Here is a 19451-nt window from a genome sequence, read left to right on the forward strand (position 1 = left end):
GCGAGACAGAGGGATATAAAAAAAAAACACTTTTATCTGCGAAGCCCACGTTCGGGTTGAAGCTCTAAGGCGAGGCCTTACTGGCCTCCCCTAAGATACTTAGTATAAGGTTAGGTAGAATTATATACAACGAGCATGTTTTGCCCCGATTCCTGACCCAGGACTCCTACGTGTCTTCTCACTTTTCCCCTGGAAGCGCTGTTATGGAGTTCCCCGTGACTTCCTTACGTGGAAGGTTTCAGTAAAAACTGGTGTGCGCATGCCCGGCATGCGGCTGGCACAGAATGAATGATTTCACTCCCAACGCAGTCAATGATGTGGGTGCTTGCTTCGACGCTGAGAATGACGTAACTGGTAGCGCAGCAAATTGAGGCCGCTCGTGACACCAATGCCAGACTGTCTTTCATTTTTCCTAGCCATGTACAGCTTGCGCTATAAAAACGGGCCGCTGCGCAGCGCACAGCTCTACTCCCACCACTCCCACAACCCATGACTACGCACTGTAAGCAAAAACTATCCGAGTTTGGGGTTTTTGCGGCTCATGACATCTGAAAACTCTCACATGTTTAAAATTACTCCCTCTTGTTGGAGTAAAAGGTGGTACATGAGTTTTACCACCTCCTCAGAGGCACGTAATAATATGTCAGAATCCAGCTTCACCTTGTGGGAGTTTTCTGTCACGTGGTTTTCCACCTGCGTTTCAGTTTTTTACCACGTGACGGCAAGCCGCAGTTGCTTCGGCGGCTTTTGCCCCATACCACTCGATTGACGCCCTCAATAAATCGTGAAGGTGCGCGAGGACCACAGATGTTTTTTTTACAGTTTCATTTGGCAGTGTCGCACCGCATGACTGACCTCGAGTCAACGCACTTTCATTGGAACTGGGAGCAGCATAAACTCAATGAGCGAGGAAAGCATTCTGTGAATGAAAAAAAAAGGCGGGGGGGGGGGGAGAGTGGTTAGTCCAAGAAAAAAATTGGCAGATCCCAAGTACCGTGGGAATCGATGATATGCGAAGAACGAATGAAAAAGGTTGATATGTCATTTTGAAATCGTCACAACGTTACGAGGTGGAGGTAAACGATGCCGCTCATGACTTATGCGTCATGATTAGCATGTTTGGATGTGTCGTTTACCTTCGCCATCTATTCTCGTCACGCGATACCAAATTCAGTATATGTATAGCTAGCAAAACGACCGCGAGCACGTTATGAGCGTGGTATGTTGTAATGTTCTTACATGACACGCGTGTCAGCATTATCATGTTTGCAGCTGTCGTATCATTACTTCATCTATTGACGTGACTTAGCACCAAATTTGGTATATGTGGAGGTAGCAAAACAGCCACGAGTGATTCATGAAGCGCCCTATATACTCTAATGTAGCGTTGACGCGCGCGCACGCTGAGCACAGCGACACTACGTTAGCGCACCGCGAGCACTCTATATATAGTCTGACGCCAGGCACGACCGGCGCGACCAGCGTCCATCGGCACGGTCCGACGGCAAACGGTGCGAAATGCAACATGCTGCATTTCGCGCCGATGCGTTACCCAGACAACACTGCGTCTCCATCTCTCGTGATGGAATGATGCTGGACGTGCTGAAACAAGCATGCGTCAAAGCAACGCAGCGTAGCGCGTGCCTGCGAGTATATGGCAGGACCGGTGCCTCACGTGGCAACGCCGGCGTGACGCAAGGAAACGAACGCCGGTGAGCACGCGCACTGCGTTACGTCGAAAGGTATTGGTGTGTATTGGCGCGCTGACTCGGGCATGTAGTCATGTTTTCACGTGACACGCATTTCATGGTTATCATGTTTGCACCAGTCAGATACCTTCGTCATCCATTGACGTCTTGTAATAATAAATTTGGCATAAGTGAAGCTAGTTAAACGGCCGCGAGTGCATCATGAGTGTGGCATGCAATCATGTTACATGACACGCATGTGGTGATTATCATGTTTGGATGTGTCATTTAGCTATGTCGTCCGTTCGCGTCGCATAATACCGAGATTCGTACGTATGAAGCTATTGAAACGGCCGCGAGCGCATCATGAGTGTAGCATGTAGTCATGTTGCATGACACGCATCTCATGATTATCATGTTTGCACCAGTCACATACCTTCACCATCTATTCACGTACAGTATACCAAATTTGGTATATGTGACGCCAGCGAAACGGCCACGAACGCATCATGAGCATGGCATGTAGTCATGTTGTTACATGACACGCAAGTTATGATTTGCACGTTAGGGTCTGTCGCTTGTGTTTGCCATGCTATCATGCCATACCATACCAGTTTTGCAACATGCCATGTGAACGAAACCACCGCAAGAGCTGCAGAACCAGGAATTGTAAATTATGACAATAAAAAAATACATCTCAAAATTTTCTTGTTGTGACTAATCAAATATGTTCTTCATACAGCCATTTTATGCCATACCAAGTTTGGTATCGAATACCATTATCGAAACGGCCAGGAGAGCTAAAAGTCGTAGGCAACAGGCTGGATGAATGGATGGATGGATGGTTGGATACGCTCAAAGTCGCCAAATTCGCTCAGAAATGCTTCGCATTTAAAAAGAACCTGCTTGAAAGTTGCAGCGACCCTAGAGACAGACAGTTTGAGCAGCTCGGGATCTATGTGCCTGATTTAGCTGATGGATCTCACGTGTTTCTGACATCATCGAGTGACCGTGCGCTTCCGAGCGCCGGCTTCCGAACCTGTACGTAGCAAGTACCTCGCTTTCGTGTGGTATCGCGAAGGGCTGCCAGCGGTAATCAGATCAAGCTGGTGTCATTGTCAGTGGTTGCTTTCTGAAGAAGCGATAAGCAAAGCACTTCGCTCTGTCGGCGCCGGGCCGGCCAGCGGCCAGTGTGAACACGTTGCCAGGGCAGGTGGAATAATCATCGCATATATTTTGTTCCGCAGAACACGATGTCTGCTGTTATAAATTGCAGCGCGAATTGGTCACTACACGCGCACTGTTGTCACACATGTAGCGCAAAGGCGGGAGACGATACGAGGCAGACGGAACTAACAAGGGGCTGCCAGTGAGCACGAAAAAACCCGGACAGTGGTCTGCCTCTTTCAATTGAGGTACAGTGTCAATTTTTATGAAAGGGAACGCTGTGAACGCGTGGCCTACGCACTCCGGCGGCTTTTGGCAGCGCAATCAAGTGGGAGAGCAACCACAGTCTCTTTTTGCGTCATCTCGCGGCGAGAAAAACAACCATTCGTTGCTGATATTGAACAAGTGGCAAGATTTTGACCCCTCTCTCTTCATGGCAATTACGCAAAAGCACATCATGCGCGAGAGCCGGTAATCATCTTGAAGAGTTAGGGCATCAGTGAGGGGTTGCTATCTTGACATTCTACGTTGGCATTAACCCTTGTCCCAAAGAACATCGTCCCGATGTCCCAACAAAATTACCAGATGAAAACACATACGATAAAGAGTACACAAGGGGGTGTTCACAATCACTAAGTCTACTGAAGAGAGTTTGACGAATAGTCAGCGTTTGTAAAACGGTTTCATCCTCGAAACATGGAGGACGTTTGGCTCTTCTGAACGGCAGGATTGACGAGCCATGTCCTCGTCAAGAACCTCGTAGTTCACTTCGCTGAGACGATGGAGCACTCTATAAGGACCAAAATAGCGGTGTAACAACTTTTCCGACCGGTTCCGTTATCGAATGGGAGTTCACAAGCACACTCGTTCTCCGAGTTGGTAAGAGACATCGTGACGACGAGCGTTGTACCACAGCCAGTCAATGCGTTGTTGCTTTTGGATTCGTTCTACTGCAAGCTTACGAGCTGCGTCTTCCAGTTTGATAAATTTGTTCGTCTTGACACTAATCAGGTGCCTGTCTGGTAGAAGCATGGCATACAGCATTGTAGTTACCTCCCTGCCGTAAAGCGACTGGAATGTTGTGAATCCAGATGCTTCTTGCGCAGCGGTGTTGTGAGCGAACATGACGTAAGGGAGGATGTCATCCCAGTTTTTGGGGTCTCGGTCAACGTACATGGATATAATGTCAGTGATCGTCTTGTTTGGTCGCTCTGTAAGGCCGTTGCGTTGTAGGTGGTATGCAGTAGTTTTTCGATGTACTGTGCCGCTAAGCTGCATGACGTCTTGTATAATACTGGCGGTACAAGCTGTGCCACGATCAGTTACAACTGCTGGTGCTCCATGTCGGAGGACGATGTTCTTCATAAAAAAGTAAGACTCTCAATCGCGGTGCCACGTTGTAATGCCCACGTTTCGCAGCAGCGCGTCATGTAATCAGTAGCGACTACAATCCAGCGATTGTCGTCACGAAACTTGGGAAAAGGTCCGAGCAGATCCATGCGAATTTATTAGAACGGTTGTGTCGGAGGAGCGACGGTCTTCAATAAGCCGGCTGGGCGCTGATACGGTGCTTTGAGGTGCTGGCACTCGTGACTCGTTTTCAAGTAATGCTTCACGTATCGATTGAGTTTAGGCCAGTAGTAGTGTTGGGGAATCCGGGCCAAGGTACGTGTGAATCCTAAGTGGCCTAATGATGGCTCGTCGTGACAAGCGGACAAGACATCGGCTCGTAACGCTAGTGGGACGACGAGCAGGTGCGCAGTCGCGTAAGAGTCGAAGTTTCTTTTGTAAAGGATGTTTCTACGAAAGCAGAACGATGATTTCAAGCGGGTGAATTCTAGTGGTCGATGCGGCTTACGGCCTTCAAGATATTCAATAAATTGTCAAAGCTCTGTTCTTCTGCTGTTCAGTCAAGTCGCATACACTAACGCAGAGCAAACGGCTGTCGAGATTGTGATCACTTGATGCTGTCGTAAGAGGACCTCGGGAAAAGCAGTCCGCGTCTGTGTACTTTCAGCCAGACTTGTACACGACTATCAAATTGAACTCCTGAAGGCGTAAGCTCCACCTGGCCAGACGTCCGGAAGGGTCTTTAAGGTTCGCCTACCAGCAGAGCGCGTAACGATCGGTAAAAACACTGAACTGGCGACCATACAGGTACGGTCTGAATTTAGCTATTGTCCAAACAATCCTTTTCAGTGGTTGCGTAATTCGCCTCTGCAGATAAAATCTGGCTCGCATAGGCGATAGGGCGTTCGACGCCACTTTGCCACTGGACGAGGACTGCACCAAGGCCGATGATACTGACATCTGTGTTCAGTTCAGTGTCGGCATCTTCGTCGTAGTGTCCCAGTGAAGGCTCAGCCTGGAGACGCTGCTAGAGCTCGGAAAAAGCGCGTCTTTGCTCAGGGCTCCACATGATGGGAACATCTTCTTTTGTCAGACGAGTGAGGGGTTCGGCAATGTTTGCGAAGTTTTGCACAAACGTCTGTAGTATGCGCAGAGGCCTAAAAATCTACAAGAATCACGTTTGTTGGCAGGTGGTGGAAAATCATTGACGGCCAATGTTTTGTCTGGCTCCGGCCGAATACTATCATGGCTAACAAGGTGGCCGAGGAACTTTAATTTCTTGTAACCAAAATGACATTTTTCTGGTTTCAGTGATAGGCCTGCCGTGCGAATTGCAACACACACAGATCTAAGTCACTGCAAGCGCTGCTCAAATGTTTGGGAGAAGACAACGACGTCGTCTAAGTAAACAAGGCATGCTTCCAACTTCAGATCGGAGAGCACTGTATCCATCATCCTCTGGAATGTCGTAGAAGCAGAACACAGACCGAAGGGCAGCACCTTGAATTCGTAGAGACCATCAGGCGTTATGAATGCTGTTTTCGCTCGGTCGCGTTCATCAACTTCGATCTGCCAGTAGACACTGCGTAAATCCATAGGGGAGAAGTACCGGGCGCGTCCGAGGCGGTCTAGTGAGTCGTCAATGCGCGGAAGAGGATAAACGTCTTTCTTTGTCACTTTGTTGAGTTTGCGGTAATCGACGGAAAATCGAAAGTGCTGTCCTTCTTTTTTACTGGTACGACGGGTGACGACCATGGACTGCTCGAGGGTTGGATTACGCCATCTTCGAGCATCTGCTTCACTTCAGAACGTATTGCCTCCTGTTCCTTTTGTGATACTGGGTAGGCTTGCTGACGTATGTGTCGTTAAGCATGGTCTGTGACAATGCGGCGTTTTACGGTTGTCGTTTGCTTTATCTTGGATGTAGACGCGAAACCATCGCTAAAAATGCTGAGGATACAGCGTATTTGCTTTTTCTGAGCACATGACAGCTTCGGCCTGACATTGACTGTATCGACTACCACGGTTTCACTTTCAACGGCTGCAAAAATTGGGGCTATCGTCGTACGCGCTTCATCGTCAAGGAATTCGAAATGAGCGGTTGTCCAAATGTTGGTAGGCTCTATTAAAGTTGGTGACCAACAACTCAGGCGTCGCACGTTTAAATTGAATTATACCACGGGTAACGCAGATTTGCTGAAACGAGAGCACAGAAAGGTTGGCTTCCACGATACCATTACAGTCATGATCTATGTCGCCCTATACAGTAACAAACATACTGGTGCATGGCGGAAGTGTGATGGTGTCGTCGACAATGCGAAGCGCAGTCTTCTGCGGATCGGTATCTCTAGGCTTCGGACCAGAGTCGTCAGCAAACGTTACGAGACAGTCTCGAAGATATATAAAAGCGCCGTGCTCGTAAAGGAAATCCATACCAAGCATAACTTTCCGGGAGCATTCGAGAAGCACAACGGAAGAAGCATTGAACGTCGACTCAGATTTGGAGCCTTGTGGTGCATCTCCCGATTGGTGTCAAGAGATGACCACCTGCTGACCGAAGGTTTGTTCCATGCCCCCAAGGAGTCGTAGCTTTCCTGAGTTCAGCCACAAGTTCAGCGCTTATAACTGAATAGTCGGCGCCGGTGTCGACAAGATCAGGTACTGGATGGTTGTCGACAAGAACGGCAATTTCGGCAAAAACGGGTTCGTCCGCGCCCGCAGGAGCGTCTGCGCAAGTAGGCATTCGTGCGTAGAGACACCACGGACCCGAGCTAACGGGGGAGTTTAGACCCCCTCCCACGCCTAGCCGTGCGTGGCTTTGCAGTGTCCGGGGAAAAGGGGATCCTGCGCATTGAGCCGACACTGGGTGATTGGACCTTTAAGGCCCCCCACCAGAGGCAACACACCCCTCTGGCCCCGGCTTCACGTAGACGGCACCCCTGGGCTGACGCACCCAGAGTAAATCTGCAGTCGCCTTTTCCTACCTGTCTGCATCTTCGTCTTTATCGCTCACTTTTTACCTGGCCTGTCTTCTACTCTATTCTGTTTACTTCCGAACTTCCTGGCGGCTAGGGTTATCCCTGTGCAAATAGCCTACATTGGTCTAGGCGCATTTGGTTATCGTGGCATTGTACGGCTGGCGTCTGCATGTTATAGCATCCGCAAACTTGTAGCGTCCCCTAGCTGGGCTTCGTGTTGGGTGGCCGCCAACGCTTCTGAAGGAAATTAAATGGGTAAGCATAGAGCTTTTCTCTTGTTAAGTGATCGTACCACCGTAAAGCGCATACGCACCGACGACTTTGGCTCTTTCAACCGATCAAATGAAAAATTCCCCCCTATTCATGTTATACATAGGGAGAAAGATGGCAATTAGGCCAGAACTGTATCCCCCTTTGTAGTAGCCAGGTGTCTTACAGAAACTTTTGGGGCCGGGTACAAAGTTATCAAAATGGCCTGTGGAGACCTCCTCCGCGAAGTTCGAGAAAAAGAACAATTTGAGAAGTTACAGAATCTTTCAACTTTTGGTAACACTCCGATCACTGTAACACCACACAGATCACTGCACTGAACACACCTAGCGAAGTGGTATCTGACACTGATTTGCTAGCCTGACCGAAACAGAACTTCTGCAGCGTTGGAAGAGCCAGAATGTGACCAAAGTATGGAGGATTATCTTCATAAGAGACAACAAGCAAACAACAACGAAACACCTAATACTCACGTTCACTTCCAGTAATCTGCCAGAAAGTATTCAAACAGGTTACACGAAGACTTTGATCAGACCATACATACCTAACCCACGTCGTTTTCAATGCCAGAGGCATGGCCACGGCTCACAAAGCTGTCGTGGTCAGCAAACATGTGCACAATGTGGAGTGTCAGGCCACAAGTCTGACAACTGCGAAGAACCATCACATTGTGTAAACTGTGGTGGAAATCATGCCGCATAATCGCGGTCTTATCCTTTTTGGAAAAAATGAAAAAGAAATCATCACATTAAAGTTAAAGAAAAGATTACATTCAAAGAAGCAAGAAGAGTGTCGCCATTTTATGGCGCCACATATGCTCATGCGGCGCGTCAGGGGGCAACGCCGCACCAGCCCTCGCCACTCCTTCGGCCAGCGCAGAGCGAGCCATTGGCTGGGGCGCATGCCCCCAAAGCGACAGTACTTCCGTCTACTCCGCCTCTTAGCGAATCGAGAGTGGAGACTCCAGGGCCCTTTGGTGTCAAGGCTCCACCTCACTAGGTGAGGCCTAAAATCCGAAGCACCAGCTCGCATGTGCGGGCATCCAGTGCCTCCGAGGAGGCAATGGGAACGGTACCCTTGGTGCCGAAAGAGCGGCACGGCTCCTTGGAGCGCGCCAAGAAAAATAAAAAACCAATAACGGGGCCAGACGACCATCCTGCCACTTGAATTAACAAGTTCACTCCAACACAGGATGCTCTCTGAACACAGCAGCATGTTTTTTTTTAGTATGCAGACAGAAATATTACAGTGAAACATCCAAGGTATTCTTAGAAATCTCGATGACTTACTAGAACTCCTCCATGAACACAATCCTAGAGTGCTGTGTGTACAAGACATACCTAAAACGAACAAACACAACCTTTTTACATAACAACGTAATCTTCCGTCTTCCGAGAGGTTAGAGATGATGCATGCCACGATGCGGTGGTGTAGCGGTTATAGTTTGTCAAGGGATGGCATGTACAAAATTACCCCTTCAAACTTCTCTCGAGGCGGTGGCTGCCAGATCAGTTATTCTAAACAAACTCATTACCGTCTCCTCTTTGTACATACATCCACACCACCGTCTTGAAAAACGTGAAATCGTATTTATTAGACGAACTACTTGAACCTTATCTGTTCCTTGGAGACCTGAACGCACATATCGGTCTGTGGGGTGATTCTCGCTGTGATGCACGATGTCGTCTCATTGAAAGCTCCCCATTTCATCAGGTGCTTGTCTGTTGAATAGGAAAGAGGCAACATATTATAACCTTGCCAGCAAAACTTACTCTTCCATAGGCTTCAGTATCGCATTTCCTTCACTTGTACTACTACTCCAGCGGAAAGTCATAAAAAACCATTCAGAAGTGACCATTTTCCTTAAGCTTTGAGTACACCACCATTTTATGAATATCCTCCACATGTTCCCAAATGGCTGGTAAACAAAGCCAACTGGGAACAATCATAACATTACTCGCTTCAGTTGGACTGACATATGCGGGTAAGGCATAGATAAAGCTGTGTAGTACTTCACAGCTTTTCTTACTGAAGCAGAAGCCAGGTGCATCCCACAAAAATCTGGACTGCCCGGCAAGCAACTCGTCCCATGGTGGAACACTGAGTGTCTTAATGCGAGAAAAGAGCAGAACAGGGGCATGGAGGTTGCTGCGGAACTCCCAGACAGCGGTAAACCTTGACAGCTTTAAGAAAATCAAATTTCAAGGCAGGAGAACGCGTCGGCAGGCCAGAAGGGAAAGTTGGCACAAGTTTTTACCACGGATGAACTCGTATACACAGAAAGCTAAAGTCTGGAACATGGTTAGTAGGGTAGCGGAAAGACAAGTACACTCACTCCCACTCATAAACACACATGGCGACAACTTGGAAGATCAGGCGAACTTCCTTGGCACACACTTCGAACAGGTGTCCAGTTCGTCAAACTATACTGGCGCTTTCCAAAAATACAGAACAAAAATAGAAAAGCAAAAACTCAAACACAAATGTACAAGATACGAGGCGTACAACCAAGCTTTCAGCTTGGTTGTACTTGAAGAGGGAACGACAGTAACTGATACGCAAGAAGGCAATCAATGAGCTATCACTGAAAGGAAAAGTGTCAAAATTCAGAGTCTCGCTTCACAACAGGTGCTCGGTTCTTATCGAAGAAACCAGCCTTAGCAGTGACGCATTGAATGATAATTTGACAAGTATCATTACGGAATGTGCAGTGAAAGTTTGTGGCACCATGATACACAGTACACTAACTAGCTGCCCTGGAGGCGAAGAACCTCATCAAGAAGAGTCAAAGCATGAAAGCCTCATCTACAACAGACAAAATAGAATTGGCAGAGCTTACGAAATTGATTAATGAGCGTAAGATATCAGATGTAAAAAGGTAAAACACGGTCAAAATTTTACGCGCTCTGAAGAACGCTGGAAGCGTCAAAGCAGGAAAGAAGAAACTTGGAATAGGCAGAAACCAGATGTATGCGCAAAGGGACAAGCAATGTAAAGTAAATACCAATATGGATAGGATATTCGAAATTGCAGAGGGGTTTTACAAAGAGCTATAGAGTAGCCCGAACAACCACGACCTTAATATAATTGCTAGCAGTATGTCAGATGGCAGCCCACCACTAATGATAGAACTAAGAAAAGACTTGGAGGGAACACAAAGAGGCAAAGACGCTGGTGCAGACCAGGTAACATCAGATCTGCTGATAAACGGAGGGCAGATTGGGCTAGAAAAGTAACCACACTGTTTACGAAATGTCTCCTGACGGGAAGAGCACCAGAGTCTTGTAAGAATGCTAACATCATCCTAATACATAAGAAAGCAGATGACAAGGACTTCATGAATTACACGCTGATCAGCGTGCTCTCCGTTGTGTACAAGCTATGTACAAATGTAATCGCTAACAGAATTAAGACTACACTAGAATTTATTCGACCAAAGGAAAAAGGATGATTTCGAACAGTCTATATATATATCAACAATCTACCACACTCATACTTTCAGCCAGGTAATAAAAAAATGCTCAGAATACAACCAAACACCATACTTAGCCTTCTTAGATTATGAGAAGGCGTTTATTCACTAGAAATATCAGCAGTGATGCAGACACTGTGAAATCAGGGCGTCGACGAAGCATATGTAAACATGCTAGAAAAAAATATGCAGGGGATCAACTGCCACCATAGTGCTTCATGAATAAAAACAAAATACCAATCAAGAAGGGTGCAAGGCAAGGGGATACAATCTCACCGGTGTTATATACAGCGTGCTTACAGGTTTTCAGAAGCCTAGAGTGGGAAGAGTTGGGGGTGAGAGTTAATGTAGAGTACCTTAGTAATCTGCGCTTTGCCGATGAATTTGCATTCCTGAGTAACTCGGGGACGAATCGCAACTCATCTTACGGACTTAGACAAGGAGAGCAGAAAGGTAGGTCTAAATATAATTATTCAGAACACAAAAGTAGTTTACAACAACCTCGGAAGAGAGCAGCTTTTCGAGATTGGAAGTAGAGCACTTGAAGTTGTAAAACACTCTCTAATTAGGACAGGTTATAACCATGGAGCTGAACCACGAAATAGAAGTAACTATATAAATAATAGGGCCGAGCACATTTGGCAAGCACTCTTATTTTATGACTGGTAAATTGCCACAATCCTTCCAGAGGAAGGTATACAACAGCTACTTCTTGCCGGTGCATAGTTATGGAGTAGAAACATGGATACTTACAAAGTGGGTTCAGCCTAAATGGAGGATGAAGCAGCGAGCGATGGAAAGGAAACTGATAGGCGTAAGCTTAAGAGACAAGAAGAGAGCAGAGTGGATCAGTGAACAAACAGGCATTAAGGATACCATAGTTGAAACCAAGAAAAAGAAATGGACATGGGCCGGGCATGTAGCGCGTAGGTAGGATAACCGTTGCTCATTAATGTTAACTGACTGGATTTTCAGAGAAGGCAAGTGGTTAAGGGAGAAACAGAAAGTTAAGTGGGCAGATGAGATTAAGAAGCTTGCGGGTATAAAGTGGCAGCAGCAAGCACAGGACTGGGTTAGCTGGCGGAACATGGGAGAGGCCTTTGTCCTGCAGTGGACGTAGTCAGGCTGATGATGATGAAAGCATGTGTGCAATGTCGGCGGAAAGCGTTGAGCTTATCGGGATGTCGATGTTGCGGGCTATACATTTATTTCCACTTGCACGATCAAAAACCCACAACATGCCGCGAAATCCCAAGTTGTTCACGCATGATAATCATGCGAGATATAAGGAAGAACACGGAGGAGGGTGGGGGGGGGGGGGGCAATGGATAGCAAAACTGGGTAGAAAACAATTTACAACTAATGTTTCTTGTGCATGGGCTATTCTAGAGCCTGAGCCTAATCTTGAGTAGCACGGATTGCTGGGCGCCCCGCCGCGGTGGTCTAGTGGCTAAGGTACTCGGCTGCTGACCCGCAGGGCGCGGGTTCGAATCCCGGCTTAGGCGGCTGCATTTCCGATGGAGGCGGAAATGTTGTAGGCCCGTGTGCTCAGATTTGGGTGCACGTTAAAGAACCCCAGGTGGTCTAAATTTCCGGAGTCCTCCACTACGGCGTCTCTCATAATCATATAGTGGTTTTGGGACGTTAAACCCCACATATCAATCAAATCAACGGATTGCTGGGCGTGTTGGTATTCATCTTACAGGCTGGTGCACACCGGCGACTAGCAGTGGTCACGCGACCATTTGCGACAGGCTGCCAGAAAGCGACTGATGTTCACACAAGCAGAGGCTGCATGCGAGGAAGCGGAAGTTGCGAAACCGCAGAGTCACGTCCGGATCTCGTTCTCAGTGAGAACTCTGGAGACCAGCGCCGATCAGCTGATCATCGCCAGCTGAATGAGCAGAGACAACCGAGCGCGCCACATTTACTGTTTTAACCCGTTCTCGCCAGCGTTCCCTACAGCTTCAAGGTGTTCGATTCAAGCGAAGAACAAAAGATTGTCATGGTGTGGTGCTAGGGTGCAGTGCCATGGTGTCAGCGCCGGCAGCACAGGTGCCTAAAGAAAAAAATGGCTCGAATCTACATGTTACACTGTAAATGTCGTCGAAAGAGGATAGTCTTGCGTCTGGATAGAGTGAACAAAACGTTCTTTTGGTGTTCTGCGCAAGAAAATTTGTGAATGGTATTCTGAAGGCGCTGCGTTAGTGCCTCGAGCGTGTAACAAAGGCGAACAAGCGCATCTAGGCACGTTAGGCACGAGCGCCATCTGGCAGTTATCTTCAAAAACGATGGCGTGCGTGACCATGGAGAAAGATGCGCACCAGTCACGGAGGTGATAAGGTGTAAAATGCAAAGCGACGGGCTGGTGCCACCACTGTGCCGTCGTAGCAAAGCGTTCGAAACAGGTTCTTGAGCATCGCGTTGCACTGTCAGCGCAGCGCGTTTAACGCTACAGTCCTTAGAGTTGTGTGTGCCTCTTCTAGTATAAAGACAGACATATAAAACAGACATGTTGTAAGAGCACTTCAGATATGTGCAATAATTGCCTTAGTTGATAATCACACAACGCTGAACGCTAAACCTTGAGCAATATTGGTGGGTGCTGCGGATGGGGTTGGTCGTTTAGTGCCGTTTGAGGTATCGTTAAGGCGGACAGACAAATGTACAGACAGGCCAAAATTTTTCCGACGAACGTCCCCAAGAAAGACTATAGTCTTAAAAAAAGCCGATGGTGGGTGTGATCGTCCCTTCGATCGCGTCAGTTGGCCGGCCATGAAAGTCGCCTACCTCCCGAGCTGTGCTGTGACTAGCTGGAGTATTTCCGACAGTGGCACGTATTCAGACACGCTCTCGAATTTATCTTAAGTTTCCACAGCCTCCATTGCAGCCGAAACGCGTCTCGAACGTGGTGCCTTAAATCATTGCCAAGGCATGCAGGACAAACGCGATCCCAACGTGCTGCATAGAATGTGGTGAAAAGTCAAGTGCAAGACAAAAAACGATTCTGAATACGGGGGAAAGATAGTGCACAATTTATTTTATCTTTGCTTTGATGGTGTTTATGTGGCGGCATTCACATGAAGCTAACTTTGACACTTTGCTGAAGCTACTGCGCCTCGCCATCTCCAAGCAAAGTATTCCGTGGAGGCCATGGTGTCACAGACCCAGAGGGACGCACTCGTTTGTATCTGGCGGCAAGAGGCCAGCGCAATGAAAAAAATATAAAATTGAGCATGGCTGATTGGTTCCAGTAGCTTTGCGGCTGCAGTCGCGCGACTGAAAAATCGGTGAGAAAGCGACGACCCAAAGCAGTCACTTTGCGACCAGGCACAAATGGTCGCGTGACCGCTGCTAGTCGCCGGTGTGCACGAGCCTTAACTGAGATGCGCGAAAAAATTTGAAATACAAAAGGAAGACACCTGGACACAGCGCATACTAACAACGGAAACTTTATTCGAGAAAACAGACATATATATGCGGTACGAAAATACGTGCGGTGAAAGAAAATGATTAGGTGAGCAGACAGATCGTAATGATCATGCGCTTCCAAAATAAATAATAGAATTGTTAATCTGTCTGCTCATCTAATCATTTTCTTTTACCGCGGGTGTTCTCGTAACCACACATATATGTATGTTTTCTTGACTAAAATTTCGGTTGTTAGTGTGCGCTGTGTCCAGGTGTCCTCCTTTTGTATATCAAATGTTTTCGTGCAACTCAATTAAGAGGCCTAATCATGTTAATGGACTCACCATTCTGGTGTCACGTACTGCGCCGAAAGAACGAGAAACACCAAGAGAGAATAACACTCTCGATTGTTTATCTTGAGAAGTTCTTTTAGATTTTTATATAAACAGGGTGAGGAAAAGGGACACAAGTAAGCAGTCAAGTCTCACCACAAGTTCCGCTCTGAAAAATGTTAAAGCTGCGAAAAAAGCTGAAGGGATGTATTTTATGGCTAGATTACCCACTCGGGTTAAAATAACACAAACGGCGGCGCCACAATCATCGCGAGGTAGCAGCGTGGTTTTTGACGGAACTTCAACGGTGCCGCGAACGGCGTGAGACAGAACGGGCTGCACCGCCGCGCACAGCTCTAGGTGCATTACAAGTACAGTCTATGCTGCCTGCTTTTAGCCCCAGAACGCTGGGACAACCTGTTCTCGTAAGCTGGTTCAGAAAGCGTTCTGTTCTTCGCCTAATTTTAATGTTTGCATCCACTGTGACCGTTATTGCATCTCGCACTCTACCAACAGACCATTTTCAAGTACACCAGCGCCACCAACGGGCGCGCAAACGCTTATGGGATAAGTTCGTACGCCGGAGCAGCTGCCGCGACGAGAGCGCAGGCCTCACGGTTTACCTTTGCGCTTGTGCTGCTCCAGGACTACTTAGACGCAGTGAATTTCGCAAGGTTCAACATATTGCTCCGTAATTCAGCCACGAACCTCTGTTAGGCTGTGAGGGGTTTCTCGACTAGTTCCGTGTGTTGTTCCACTGTAAGATATGTTGAGGAGCTCAGAAATGTCACTTTTTTGTTTTCCTAGACATCAGTGCTATACGACTAAAAAAATGAAACAAAAAGAGACAACTTGGTTGCCACTGAAGCACACCAGTGGTCTCAAAATTGCAGATGCATTCGTAACCAATGTCCGTTGATATTGTCGACGAGTAGAATTTGAGGTTCCAATTTTTGAAGAGTATTGTAGAAAGTACAGTCGGCATTTCATGGAAGAAGACCAATTTAAACAGCAGTAAGCCCGTTGCTCACACCGTATATGTAATGACGATAAGTGTCTACTAACCTGTATTGACACTAGTTGACATAGTAATTAGAGCGAAAAAAAAGAAAAGCAGGACATGAATACCAGAGTATACACGCACCATATAGTGCCCCTTGCAACTGAAAGTTACACACGTTAAAGAAATCTACAAAAAATGGGAACGCAGCATGCGTGGTATAAAGAAGCACAAAAAGTCAAACAATGGTCTGTTTTCAGTCAAGTAATACAGTCTAATTACTTGTCTTGTAACAACCGCGAAAGTCAATTTGCACAAAGTGCGGCGTTATTTGTGATATGATATGCTTCCGCAATTTCTCAATTTGTTAATTAGATTGATAGTACAAAGCTGCTGTGGTTTCGAAGACAATCTTATTTGCGTGACTGACATAGTGGGGCGAGATAAGATGACTCCTTTAAAATAACTCCGATGGTCGCTGATGCACGTGTTAACACATCGATTAGCGTAGCCGACGTGGACGAAAACAAGAGAAAGTTGTGTTTACCTGCTACACAATTGACAAAACAACTGGCATGACTCTGATAGAATTTTCGTTGGTTACAGCAGTCTACTGATACTAATATTATTTGGCATTTCAATGTCTTTAGTCATAGTTCAGGGCTTCGGACCATCTGGTGTTGTTGAACATGCACCAACATTGCACAGTACACGAGCTTCTACCATATAGCCTCCACCAAAATGAGACTGCCATGGCGGGGATCGAACCCGCGACCTTCGAGTCAGCAGCTGAGCACCGTTGCCACTGCTGCACCCCACTAGACATCACTACCGACCCTTGCGATGGCTTGCGCAGAATCGAAGATACAACTAATATCATTTGTAGGGGGAAACCCAACCCTTCCCCTCCCCATTTCATTATTCACGGGTAAAATACGTCGATACTTATCCTTCTTTGCCTTATGAACCAACAATATGGAGAATCCTGGCCTATTTAAGGCGATCGATTTGCAGCTGAAAACTACTGATTTCATGTGAGCAAAACTTTTTTCTTGATGCCATGCGTAGCATGACATCACAATCCCTCATTTCACAATATTTGAATAATGCACCAACGCAAGATTAAACACCGCTTTTGGGGAGCCTGCAGTAAAACTTTAAAACATGTATGAAGAAACTGCAAGTTATCAGAGCAAAGAACCTCACAAAGAAATTCTAGTCCCATTCCGTTTCGTTTAATCAAACTTGTTTAGAATGTGCTCACTTCTTTTTAAAGCACGTGACTTGTGTAATAAACTAGTAATCTCTGTACTTGAATACTGCAAAACCTATCTGCAGTTTGGCTTCACCCCACCCATCTCCGACAATTATTTCTTCAACTTAGCAACAGGCAATCATTGAATAATTTTGAATTAAGTGTTTCAGCTTCCATTGATCGTGGGGGCACATTTTTACAGCATGTGTTGATACGTCATCATTTAATCGCGCGCCGCTAACTGCTACATTCTGTACACGTCCGCTTGGTTATAGCGACACTGACTGAATCATTCATTTCGTATTTCATGCGTCGATATACGTGCAGGTAAGTTCAGACATGTATAGTATTTTGGATGGAATAATAGTCAGCATGTGAGGATGCCTTTCATTTTTTTTTTCGTTTGGTGCTCTCACGGCGATAACAGCAGCGGGCGACAGAAAACAGCCAGCGCGCTTGACCAGTTTCGAAGTACACTTCTCCCATAGTGCTTCGCGTGCCCGCAGAGACTTTGGGACTGCTGGAAAGTGGTCTATTAGGGCACTAACACAAAATTTGCCCCTACTCCATACCTGGTGAAGAATCTTACCTCCGTCTGTAGAGGCAACATTGTGTGCCTGTGTTGGCCTAGCTGAATTTATACTTTGAGGCGAACAGTATTGAATAAGCGCTTAATGTTGCGAAAATTTTGTAAGTGAATACAATTACGCCCTCTAATTTTTTTAATGCACTATTGTCTACAGTCTCAGATGAAATCATTGGTAATACCGGGACAAAGTTCTATACGCAACCTGTAAACACTAGAGACTGCCATTGTCTAAGAACTTCCTCCTCAGTATTTCTGGCCTTGTAATTACAACCAAACACCGTGCTGTCTTTCGTTCCAGGTCTGCCGGTTGGCACGGGGAAAAGGCTTGGGAGGATCCAGTGCTATGAACTTCATGTTATATGTTCGTGGAAATCGGCGCGACTACGAAATTTGGAGAGACCAGTTTAATGCAACAGGTTGGGGATACCAGGACGTGTTGAAGCACTTCAAGAACATCGAAACGTCAGAGGTGCCATTCCAGGACCGTGAGTATTGTTATGAGTTTACTTGCTATGACACTTGGCACTTCTGAAGAAAAAAAAAGCTTCGTCAAAATACCATCCAATTAGGAATTTAAATGCTCCGAAAAGTTCACTTGCTAACACTTATGCAAAGCTTCGCTACACCAAACAACCCTTTATAAGAGAGTTTTCTTAGTTAGGTTTTGCGAGAAACATAATAGAAAAGATGTATCATTATTTGATGATAGAATGGCTACGTATCTTTATGTTCGATTGCAAATTTCATCTAAAGACGGTAGTCTTTCGTCTTGAGAGAGTGAATAGAATGAACATTCGTACAAGTTCGTTCTTGCAAAACGAACTTGTACATGGGCTCTTTTTTCCCACGAACTGTACGCGAGTGGAATCGCCTCCCTGGTGAGATTGTGGAGGCGGCGACAGTGGCGTCAGTCTTATCGGAGCTAAAAAACTGATAGCATGTCTTCCTGCCATATTTGTACTCTTTGTTTTGTGACGTTGCGTTGTTAGTACACAAGTGATGTTAGTACGCACTTCTAATGTATTATGCTATGCGCAATTGCATGTCATGCACTGTATATTTTTCTTTTTACCGCGTTAAACTCTGTGTGTCGGCGACATTCTCTGTGCGTAATATATTAGGAAAATGTTCAGCGTGCTATATCTATATTTATATGTTACCCACTCCTGCTTATGGCTTCACCTTGAAGCCAGCAGAAATCCTGCAAATAAAATAAAAATAAATATTTATTTGATGTTTTGCGAGAAAAGTTGGTAAGTGGGATTCTGAAGATGGCTATAGGTAAAGCGCGAGAACAGAACGATGACAAAGGGACACGAAGGTTGTCGTCGTTTTGTTCTCCCGCTATTGACATCCCACTCTAGAGTTTTGCAAACACGCAGTGCCACCTGTCGACGCAGCTTTGAGTAATGCAAATCCCGACTCTCTTGTACAGTTTGCTGCACAACTAGGTGCAACTACAGCGTAAGGAACAGCAATAGAGCTAAATATTAGGTGTATTGGAGCATTGAAGTCTTAGATAAGGAGTTAATTAAGAGTTTTTCTCCGCTAGTCAGGCGCGTCACCGAACCGCCAGGAAGTGCTTGCTGGTTCACTCGCCAGAAGGACAATGAAAACAAGAGCAGACGCAGCCGCTCCGTGCTCTACAAAAAAAGACCCGAGCCGACGCTACAGTTGTGATGTGAATTGCTACGGACTTTATTAAGGGCTTCATTTTGCTGTTTTCCGCAGCTGTCGCGAAGCAGAACGTCGATAGCACTGGACATAGGTTGTTGGGTTGGGTAAACGAATCACTCGCGTTGTCTACAGCCGTTTGCGTGAGAAAGTGTGATAATGTAGGTCAACTGTTATCGTTTTCAGTAGCTTTGATATTAATGGGAACCGTAGTAACTTTTATTAGGAAGCTTAACAGAGCATCTAAGTTCAGTGTGCACCGTGC

The 19451-nt window shown here is 46.4% G+C and overlaps 1 protein-coding gene across 1 annotated transcript in view; it reads left to right on the top strand.

Annotated features, from left to right (window-relative positions):
* The window catches only part of LOC119179093 (glucose dehydrogenase [FAD, quinone]-like), a 131321-nt gene that overhangs the window by 14281 nt on the left and 97589 nt on the right, over positions 1–19451 (top strand). Inside the window, exon 3 of the mRNA XM_075870095.1 lies at positions 17811–17997. Within this exon, the coding sequence (XP_075726210.1) occupies positions 17811–17997 (187 nt within the window). The remainder of the gene's footprint in view (positions 1–17810; positions 17998–19451) is intronic.

This window comes from Rhipicephalus microplus, chromosome 7 (genome assembly GCF_043290135.1).
Source record: "Rhipicephalus microplus isolate Deutch F79 chromosome 7, USDA_Rmic, whole genome shotgun sequence".
NCBI classification, from domain to species: domain Eukaryota; kingdom Metazoa; phylum Arthropoda; class Arachnida; order Ixodida; family Ixodidae; genus Rhipicephalus; species Rhipicephalus microplus.